General features: G+C 46.6%; 1 protein-coding gene across 6 annotated transcripts in view; it reads left to right on the forward strand.

Moving 5' to 3' along the window:
- Positions 1-9598, forward strand: part of Ppp1r16b (protein phosphatase 1 regulatory subunit 16B) — a 103626-nt gene extending 94028 nt beyond the window's left edge. For 3 of the 6 annotated variants that reach the window (XM_046433187.2, XM_046433185.2, XM_046433186.2), the window contains exon 11: positions 4876-9598. In XM_046433187.2, the coding sequence (XP_046289143.1) occupies positions 4876-5385 (510 nt within the window). In that variant the 3' untranslated portion in view covers positions 5386-9598. Of the gene's footprint in view, positions 1-275; positions 1981-4875 lie in introns of those variants that run through there. The other 3 variants (XM_046433189.1, XM_046433190.2, XM_046433188.2) reach the window with 2 other exon arrangements.
- The last annotated feature ends 1303 nt before the right edge of the window (positions 9599-10901 follow it).

Consider the following 10901-nt stretch of genomic DNA (forward strand, 5'->3'; position numbering starts at 1 on the left):
TTACATAGCATATGTATTGCATTGAGAAGATATAAAGTATACAAGAGGATGTATGTAAGTTATATGCAAATGCGACATCATTTTATATGAGGAATTTCACCATCTGAAGATTTTGGGATCCACAGGGGGTTCTGGAACTAGGAACCACACTTAGGACTGATTCTGTTGTTGTTGTTGTTGTGAATCTCTGGGCTTCCCAATCAAGACTATAACCTGTTTGATTTTATATAAAGCAAATAGATGGGTTCATTTGCCTCTGGGGATGGATTTTTCAGGCCTGGGGAAAAGAGGAGGTGCAGAGAAAGCATGGCCAGAGCAGGACCACAGTCACCTTGCAACCCACCTCCAGGCAGCTCTCAGCATCCAGCGCCCCATGCAAACTCCAGCCCCGATCCTGGAGGAAACGAGATCACAGGACACAGCGACAGAGTTCAAAGCTTGTTCCTTTTCCATTCCTATTCCTTTCAAGGCTTCAGGCATTAGCATGTGGTAGTCTCTAAGGTGGGAATTCTCAAAGTGTGGTCCCTGGACCAGCAGCATCAGCATCACCTGGGAACCCAGTCCTGGGCACAACCACGGTAGGCTCTTCAACTTGTGGTTTAACTGTGCAACAAAAATCATCTGAGGAGGCCTGGGGTTATTGTTCAGTGGTAGAGCGCTTGCCTAGCATGTGTGAGGCACTGGGTCCCATTCTCAGCACTGCATATAAAAAATGAATAAAATAGAGATCCAACAACAAATGTGTGTGTGTGTGTGTGTATCACCTGAACAGATTTTTTTCTTTCTTTCTTAAAAAACAAAAACTCTTAATGTTGAGGCATGGCCCAGACTTATGAAACCAGAATCTCTGGGCTGGGGACCCAGGCATTGTATGTATGAGTTTATTTTTTTTATTAATATATTTTTTGAGGAATTTTAAGTTTGCAGGAAAATTAGTGGAAAATATAGACAGTTCTTATGTACCCCTTCTTCATGCTCCTGAGATTCTCCTTTTATTAACATCTAGTACTAATGTAGCACATATGTATCACTGATGAGCCATTGTTGGGACACTTATTATTAGCTAACACCTCCAGTTCACAGGAGGTGCACTATGGGTTGTATATTCTGTGAGTTTTGACAAATGCAGAGTGTCACACATGCATCTATCATATACCATGCAGGGTGCTTTCAGTGTCCCCCCAAACCCATGGTGCTCCACCTATTCATCTTCCCCAAACCCTGGCAACCTCTGATCTTGTACTGTCTGCATAGTTTTGCCTTTCCTGGTATGTTATATGGTTAGAATCATGTAATATGTAGTCTTTTCAGATTGTCATTATATACATCTGTCACTTTGTATCCATGGGGACTTGGTTCCAGAGGAACCTCCACTGATACCCAAATCAGTGGATGTTCAAGTCCTTTATATAAAATGCATAAAACCAGGCAGTCTTCCCATTACTTATGGAAGATGATTTATAATACCTAATGCAATGTAAATGCTATGTAAATTGTTATGCTGTGTTTGTCTAAAGAATAACCCTAAGAAAAAAGTCTGTACATGTTCAGTACAAACAGAATTTGTTTTGTGTTAATTTTTTTTCGATCCAAGGTTGATAGAATCTGCAGGTGCAGAACCTGCAGATAGGAAGGGCTGACTGTAAATGTCTTTTTGATTCTCCAGATGATTCCAATGTGTATGCAGTTTCTTAGGTCCTTGCTACTCAAAGCCTCAGCAGCAAAGTGTTACAAATGCTGTGTCAGGCCCCAAACCAGATCTATTGAATCAAAATATGTATTTTAATAAGATCCCCAGGTGACTCATTTGCACATTAAGGTTTGAGAAGCACTGAGTTGTACCATCAAAATTCTGTGTGCATGTCCCCTGCATTCTGTGATATGGCATTGATCTGCCTGCTTGGTTCAGAAGGAGCCATAAATAAATAAATAAATAAATAAATAAATAAATAAATACACTATGGAAAGTGTCTGTCCCAATGTTATATTTTAACCTAATTTTATGTTTCCTGGGCATCTTTCCATGCCAACATGTGGAGACTTCCTTCATTCTCTTTACCAGTTGCAGAACATTGCAATGCAGGGGCTGGTCATGATTTTTGCTTTCCCAGAGATAACATGCAGACCTTTATGTACCCATGAGGGAGTTTGTCTGTGAAACAAGTCCTAGAAACAGTCTTGCTGGTGCACAGCTTAGATCCTTATTTTTTTTATTTAATTGATTTTATTTTTTAAATACATGACAGTGGAATGCATTACAATTCTTATTACACATATAGAGCACAATTTTTCATATATTTATATATAAAGAATGTTCACACCAATTCATGTTTTATACATTTTTTTGCATTACAGTTCTTACTACACATGTATACCACAATTTTTCAGATATCTGTTTGTATATAAAGTAGGTTGACACCCAATTCGTGTCTTCATACATGTACTTTGGATAATGATGTCCATCACATTCCACCATCCTTGCTAATACCCTGCCTCCTCCCTGTCCCTCCCACCCCTCTTCCCTATCCAGAATTCATCTATTCCTCCCATGCTTCCCCTCCCTACCCCACTATGAGTCAGCCTCCTTATATCAGAGAAAACATTCGGCATTTGGTTTTTTGGTATTGGCTAAATTCACTTAGCATTATTTTCTCCAATGCCATCCATTTACCTGAAAATGCCATGATTTTATTCTCTTTTAATGCTGAGTAAAATTCCATTGTGTATAAATGCCACATTTTTTTTATCCATTTATCCACTGAAGAGCATCTAGGTTGGCTCCACAGTTTAGCTATTGTGAACTGTGCTGCTTTAAACATTGATGTGGCTGTGTCCCTGTAGTATGCTGTTTTTAAATTCTTTGGGTATAGTCTGAGGATAGGGATAACTGGGTCAAATGGCAGTTTCATTCCCAGATTTCCAAGGAATCTCCATACTGCTTTCGATATTGGCTGCACCAATTTGCAGTCCCACCAGCAATGTATGCGTGTACCTTTTTCCCCACATCCTCGCCAACACTTACTGTTGTTACTCTTCATAATAGCTGCCATTCTGATTGGAGTGAGATGATATCTTAGAGTAGTTTTGATTTGCATTTCTCTGATTGCTAGAGATGATGAGCATTTTTTCATATATTTGTTGATTGATTGTATATCTTCTTCTGTGTAGTGTCTGTTCAGGTCTTTGGCCCATTTGTTGATTGGGTTATTTGTTTTTTTGGTGTTTAGCTTTTTGAGTTCTTTATATACCCTAGAGATTAGTGCTGTATCTGATGTGTGAGGGTAAAAATTTGCTTCCAGAATGTAGGCTCTCTGTTCACATCACAGATGGTTTCTTTTGCTGAGAAAAAAGTTTTTAGTTTGATTCCATCCCATTTATTGATTCTTGGTTTTAATTCTTGTGCTATAGGAGTCTTATTAATGAAGTTGGGGCCTAATCCCACATTATGAAGATTAGGGCCTACTTTTTCTTCTATTAGACGCAGAGTCTCTGGTTAATTCCTGGGTCCTTGATCCATTTTGAATTAAGTTTTTTGCATGGTGAGAGATAGGGGTTTAATTTCATTTTGTTGCATATGGATTTCTAGTTTTCCCCACCATTTGTTGAAGATGCTATCTTTTCTCCAGTGCATGTTTTTGGCACCTGGCTAGTACACATATTTTTCTATATATATAAGATAATTGTGATTTTTGTGGGTTAGTCTCTGTGTCCTCTATTCTGTACCATTGGTCTACCAGGCTGTTTTGGTGCCAATTCCATGCTGTTTTTGTAACTATTGCTCTGTAGTATAGTTTAAGGTCTGGTATAGCAATACCACCTGCTTCACTCTTCCTGTTAAGGATTGCTTTAGCTATTCTGGGTCTCTTATTTTTCCAGATGAATTTCATGATTGCTTTTTCTATTTTTATGAGGAATGCCATTGGGATTTTGATTGGAATTGCATTAAAATAGATCCTTATTTTAAAAAATATTTTTTGAGCATGCGTGAGACCCTGGGTTCAACTCTTAGTACTGAAAAACAAAGCAAAATTGACTTCTAAAGAGCTGTTGATATACTTGGAAAATTAGCCCCTTCTTGTCACGTTTCCAGTTTTTCCTGTGTCTGTTCATTCTGTGGAGTGTGCTTTCTATCCTTGCCACTGTCACTTATATGTCCTTGTTGGTGTCTGGTTTCTGGGCAGCGGCTGCTTTTCAAGCTCTTGTTATGCAAGGACCATCCAGCACCCCTGGACAGGAATCTCCATCATGTGCAGTGGGGCTTTGCTGAGAATAACGAGGAAGGATTACTAGTGATGGGCAAATCCAACTGAAATTGACTCATGCAACCAGCGGAATTTGTTGGCTCCTGTAACTGAGAAAGTCTGAGCTTAACTGGACCTAAGAGCTCTAAGCACAACATGAGGATGCGGTCTCTTTCTTTCTCTCTCTTTTCTTTTATCCTAATGGTGGCTTCTCCCACAAGCAGAGAAAGCACTTTTAACGTGGTGTCTCCACAGCCCCCTTTTACACCATTCTTGCCTCCTGCAGTTCCTACAGAAACTTCTTCTTCCAAGTTGTTCTAGCAAAAGTCCTGGGGTAGAGTTTCACTGAATCGCCTTCAGTCAAGGGCTCATTCCTGGACCCATCCCTGTAGAAAAATATGTGCACTAGCCAGGCCTGGGGTCCTGGTCCAGCCCCTGGAATGAGGATGGGGTTGTTCAGCTCTTCCAGAACACGTGGATGTGTGATGCCCTAGAGGAACACAGAGGCCCGATGACCCAGGTAGAGAAAACAGCTGGAGAATGCGTCAGAATGTCTGTGCCCTCGGTAGAGGTGCAGTGGGTCGTGGGTGCAGCCCCTCTAGCCAGTCGGTAATGCTGTTCTTCTCACCCTCAGAACCCCAGGCTGGAGAAGCCCGTGCTGCTCTCAGAGTTTTCTACCAAGATCTCCCGGGGTGAACTGGATGGGCCTGTTGAGAATGGCCTCCGGGGCCCAGTCAGTGCCTACCAGTACGCACTGTCCAACGGGGATGTCTGGAAGGTGCACGAGGTGCCTGACTACAGCATGGCCTACAGCAGCCCCAGCGTGGCCGACGCCACCCCACCCTGGAGCGGCTACAAGGAGCAGAGCCCCCAGACGCTTCTGGAGCTAAAGCGCCAGCGGGCTGCAGCCAAGCTGCTCAGCCACCCCTTCCTGAGCACCCATCTGGGCAGCAGCATGGCCAGGACCGGGGAGAGCAGCAACGAAGGCAAGGCCCCCTTGATCGGAGGCAGAACTTCACCCTACAGCAGCAACGGGACCTCCGTGTATTACACGGTCACCAGTGGAGATCCCCCGCTCTTAAAGTTCAAGGCCCCCATGGAGGAGATGGAGGAGAAGGTCCACGGCTGCTGCCGTATCTCCTAGTCTCGGTGTGCTGGAGGAGAGAGATGCTTCGGGGAGGGTCCCTGAAACCCAGGCCAGCCCAACTGCCCTGACTGGGGAGGCATCACAGGGCAGCCGGGAGAGGTGGGCTCTGCCTTCCATAGGAATGCGGACCCCACCCCTTGCGCAGCTGTCACAGCGTCCCCACTCCCCACAGTTCTGCTTCTTGCTGCATTGTCTGCCATCTGAAACACAGTGGCCCTGACTCACTCTGCTGCCAGCCTCGGGGAGGGCGGGCTTGAGATCTTAGTTCTGTTCTTCATAAAGGCTTCTGAGGATCAGTACTCCCATGTCTCTTCACATACACACACACACACACACACACACACGCGTGCGCGCGCGCACACACACACACACACACTCGGAACTGTCAGTCCACATGTTCAGGAATGACACCTGGGCTCATGGAGAGCCGGCGGGGCTGAGAATTTGTGGGCCATTCCCAAAAGGATTGAAGTGAAGATGGTCTTGGCACCACAGCCAGGTGGCTTAAATGGGAGGAACCTGCTAAGCTGAGACCCACAGTCTGCTCAGAGTTGTACCAGGGTCCTGGGCTACCATCCACACCTGGCAGGGACAGGAAGTCCTCTCTGAATTCAGGGGAAGCCAGGATGAGATGTAATGGGCACATCCTTGCTGAGAGCTGCCCTCCTGTCCATATCAGGACACAGGAGCTGTGTGACCACCTAGGGGCTAAGTGAGAAACCAAGCCATTCTACTCCGATTTTGCTCTAGGTGGAGATATAAAGGGGTGGGATGGAGAGGGATGCAGCAAAGTCAGTGTTTCCAGACTACATTTGATGAAAACATCCTTTTAGGCTGTAAAACTCCAGGTTGGAGGTAACTGAATTCACTTTCTCCCACGATGGTGTCAAGATCAGGTTTACCCGTTGGTGTTGGAAAAATGAAGCTAAGCCAGGAGCTTTGGTTAAGAGGCCCTTTTCCAGGGAGAGGGATGACTTAATTTCTGAGAACATTTCTGGTGAGCAGTGACAGAGCCTTGCTAGGCCCCCAGCCCTTCTTTGTAATTGATTCCAGTTGTTTTGGTCTCGTGCATCTCAGCTAGCCCTCCTTAGACTGAGCCACCAGGGTGAGCAGCTGGGAAGCCTGTGCCCCACGTCTTCTGCCTTACATATCAGTCAAGTGTGCAGAGTGAATGCTCAGGCCCCAGGCCCCGCTTTGCCTTTTCTGGAATGTTCAGTGAGAGGAGTTTTGCCAGTTAGCTCTTGTGAGTTCCTGCCTGGCCCCAGGGCTCCCAGCCTACTCCCACTGGGGTAGTGGTACCCCAAGGCTGCAAATCCAAGGTGCCCATGGCCAACATCCTGTACTGCTTTCAGGAGAGGAGTGGGCTTCTCCCTGGCCCTACAATGTCATAGTCCTGGTCTTCTTGATGCCATCTCACCATTGCATTATCTCATGAGCCCCTTTGAAACTCTTGCCCTTGAGTCAGGCGCCATCCACAGGCTCAGCCAAATCCTATTGGTGTAACTGACAAGCTGCAGGTTTGTTTCCTGCTCTGTGCACCTTTATTTATCCTAAAACTACCTCCTTAGAGCTCTGAAGGAGCCTTCTAGGTCCAGATTCTGATGTGGGGAACAGATCAGGGATCCCTCTATCCTTCTTTCTGAGCCTGTGAGAATTCTCCCTGGGACAGGGGACTGGGGCTGGAGGAGGCCCCCCTTGTGCCACAACCTAGTAATGGGGTCTGCTCTATGTCAGTCTCTGTCCTGTCTGTGGCCCCCATGGCTCCTATATCCCAGAGAGGAAGCAGGACCTCAAGGGGTCTGGTTGATGCTTTATCAGGAGCACAGCAGCTGGGCCAGAGAGTGGCCCTGGTGGCTGCAGGAGCAGATCTCCCAGTACCTGGTCACCCCACCCCAACTCCAGGACAGAGGAGTCTAGGGCACAGGTGCAGCATTGGAGACTGCAGTCAGGTGTACATGACACCTCTCGCATCTCTGGGGTCTGGGAGTAGAATCTCCATCAACTCAGCATATGGCAAAAGCAGGAGAATATCCAAAAAACCATACTTCTGGCTTTAAAATAGTATTCAGCTCCACTAAGACTGAGATGCCTCTGTGGCTAACTTGGCCTACAAGGTGGGGCATGCCTGGGCAGCCCCCCTCCTCAGGAAACAACTATGCAGGTGTTCTGATCTTCCTGAGCAGGGGCCAGAGACTAAAGGCATCTACTGCCCATATTGAGCCCTCCCGGCCATTCCCTCCTTCCTTCCCTCCTTCTTCTGGGTCATTCCTCTCCACCCAGAAGGCTGGGAATCCCAGCTGATTCCCCCATAGGAGCTGACCTCAGAGAGAGAGGACTCCAGGGCTTTAGCTCTGATTTTCCATCAGGGATAAATGTTCCCTATTAGGACTTGGAGTCCCTGGAGAGCGCTTCCTGGTGGTGGTGGGGGGGTCTCCTGAATGTTGAGGGGTGAGTTAGAGAACAACCTCCAGTGAGTGAACCAGGGTCATCAGTTCCTTCATTCATTAACTTCATGAGTCGCTGAAACATACAGGCACTATGTCAGGTTCTGCAGAAGGAGGAGGAACAAGGATGGAGTGAGGAGAACATTTCCTGGTTTTCATTCCTTCAGGACCACAGACATCAGCAGCCCTACCTGGTTCACCTGAGCAGAGGGACTGCATCCTGGCCCAGGGTCCCCATGCCATTCAGCTTCTGGAATCCTTAAGTGTGTGAATCCTTTTAACTGGGAAATGCCTTCGTGGCCACCCCTGGATAACATTTGCCACTGAGTGAAGATGCGGGATCTAGGTTCCCGGGCAGACACCATCCCAAGTTCATCAGGAACTTTCAGAGTCAGCTGCCTCCGGGCCAGCATCCCTAGGGGGGACTGTATAATAGCAGTCTGAGGTCATCGTCTAGAAGATAAGGAGTCTTCGGTTTTTGCTGCCAAGTGCATCACTGGTCTTAAGTCATCGTGTCTTGCTTATCTATCATAGCCCCCCCCCCCACTCCACCAGTGGGGACTGGGAGGGAAAGCAGCTCCTCCTTTTAACATCAAATCTTTCCTGTGAATCAGCCTCTCTCCCTGGCAGGTGTGGATCAAAGAGCTGGGAGAAACTTGGCAAGGTCCACCTGATGCCCAGCTCCCGCTGAGACCCAGGTCTGGTGGCAATTTCTGGCAGATTGAAGGAGGCTATTTCCAAAGCAGGTGCCGCCTGGCTCGCTGTGAGCTCTGGCTCTTGCTCCCACCTTATGCTCCAAACAATTGGAAATTGGTGGTTATCACCAGATTGTGAGTTTCCGGCCAGTAGCTCAGGGAACCTGAATGAACCCTAGGCCCAGGTCTACTGAAGACTTCAGGATATAATTTTCCATCAAATGTACAGCTCTGCACTGTTTGGTCAGTTTCAAAAAGCTTAGAAAAGTAGACAAAGATGTGGCCCCTGTCCCGGTCTACCACAAGTTTGCTGGCTTTGTAATAACATGCGACTCTTGGTTCTTGGTGTCAGGCACTGTTTGATTCGGAGCTGTCTCTCCCACCTGCTCTCCCAGAGCAAAGATGTGGGGGTAGTTTTCAGAAGGGCACTCCTTACAAGATGCCCAGAAAGACTGTATGTAACCCCTGCTATTTGGGGCCTGGGGTTAGCCTCCCCTTCCCCAGGGCACACAAGAGCAAAGGGTCACATGGTCAGTGGACAACTCAGCAGGAGTGACTCCCTTTGCCAGAAGCTGTGGTCCTCTCCTCCAGAGGGAGCTCTTGTTGGTTAGAGGGCCTGCTTCCTGTGGGCATTGCAAGTGCCATTGTGCGGGGCCTGGCTCTGCACACCCAGGAAACAGTCTGTAGACCCCCAGCCCTCCGCAATAATTCACCAGACCAGAAGCCACTGATGTACAGAGAACACTTAAGAAAAATGTATTTTATGTGAAAAAAAAGTTAAAACTCTGTATACTGTATCAGCAGCTTTGTGTAAAAATGGCAATCAAGAGAGTCTAATATATTTAAAACTTTTTTTTAAAAAAAATATCCTCATGGATCTTTGATATTGTATTGAATAACTTCCTGGTAACTCCTTGCCATGTGGCAGTGGTGGGTCTCATGTCCAAGACTGGGCCCAGCCACATCCCCAAGGGGCGCATGCCCCTGGAGTTGCTTCCAGCTGCCAAGGCCTGTGACAGAATTCGCTGTTAAGAGTTTTTAATTAAGATTATTAAATTCCTTTTAATAACATCTGTTAGTGTGACTGTGGTTATTGCTGGGGACTGACTTGGACCAGACTGACTTGAATTTGCAAAGTCGTGCAAGAATGGAGGGTAGGTCATGGTCCCCAGAGGCCCCTAAGTTCTGGGGACTCTGACACATGGCTGATGTCTTTCTAGATTTGGAGATGGTGAAAACTGATGAATTCAAGAAAACACAGGCATTTGGAAATGAACTTGATTCTGTCATATATTGCCTTTGAAATTATGTGAGGCCCTCTAGTAGCATATGATATTGCCAATATTTTCAAAACCTTGCCTGAGGACATACTTATATGTAACACTGGGTCTCCCTCCTCTGTTCCATGCATGGAGATCACTGACTTGTCCTGTCCCTTCCCCCACCCACTCCAGTCCTCCTCACTTAGCTTACAGTGGGGAAGCACAGTCCTGTACAGTCCTTCACCTTATTACAGCAACACAGAAAGCCCTGGTTTTATTCTCTCTCCCCCCCACCTCCATCAGCAAGATGAGCATAAACAAGCTATGTGTCTGCACAACCCCACACCATGGCCCTTGTCCTTGTCACATATAGAAGTTCTTGATGTCTTGAAAGAGGATGGAAAGGGCACTCTCTTGTAGCCTTCTGGATGCTGGTTCCCAGAGCAGGGACACAGAAGGCTCCACACTTGGGCTTGAATAACTTCACAGACTGGGGATGGGGAGAGGCTGGGAAGAGAGGAAGGGGTGTTTTAGCAGCAGAATTCATTCAACTATTTTAGAAGTTGGAATCCGCTGACATGGATGAAGTGCTTTACAATTGCACACATGCCTTCTGCCCGTTTACCCAAAGAAGATGAAGTTCAAAAATCAGCTGTTGGATTTAGCACTGCGGGGCTCATGGTGACCTGACAAGAGAACAGTGGGGCATTAGCTTGATTAGAAAGTTCAAGAGAGAATTGGAAGGGGAACTGGACAGTCATTATAGACCACTTACTTGAGGTTGTAGACTGTGAAAGTGAGCAGAGAAATGGGGGTGGGTAGCTCTAGAGGAATGTAGGGGCAAGAGAGGGTTGTTTCAAGATGAGCTATACTTCAGCATACTGTACTGTTAGGAATGAATCAATAAAGAAGTGAAAGTAGCAGGGTGTGGTGGCTCACATCTGTAATCAGCTTGAGAGGCTGAGGCAGGAGGATCACAAGTTCAAAGCCAGCCTCAGCATCTCAGCAAGGCCCTAAGCAACTCAGTGAGACCCTGTCTCTAAATAAAATACAAAAACGGGTGGGGACATGGCTAAGTAGTCGAGTGTCCCCGGGTTTAATCCCTGGCACAA

The sequence above is a fragment of the Marmota monax genome, unplaced genomic scaffold (genome assembly GCF_021218885.2).
Source record: "Marmota monax isolate L192 unplaced genomic scaffold, Marmota_monax_Labrador192_F-V1.1 WCK01_AAM20220418_F8-fsc00014, whole genome shotgun sequence".
Lineage (NCBI taxonomy): Eukaryota > Metazoa > Chordata > Mammalia > Rodentia > Sciuridae > Marmota > Marmota monax.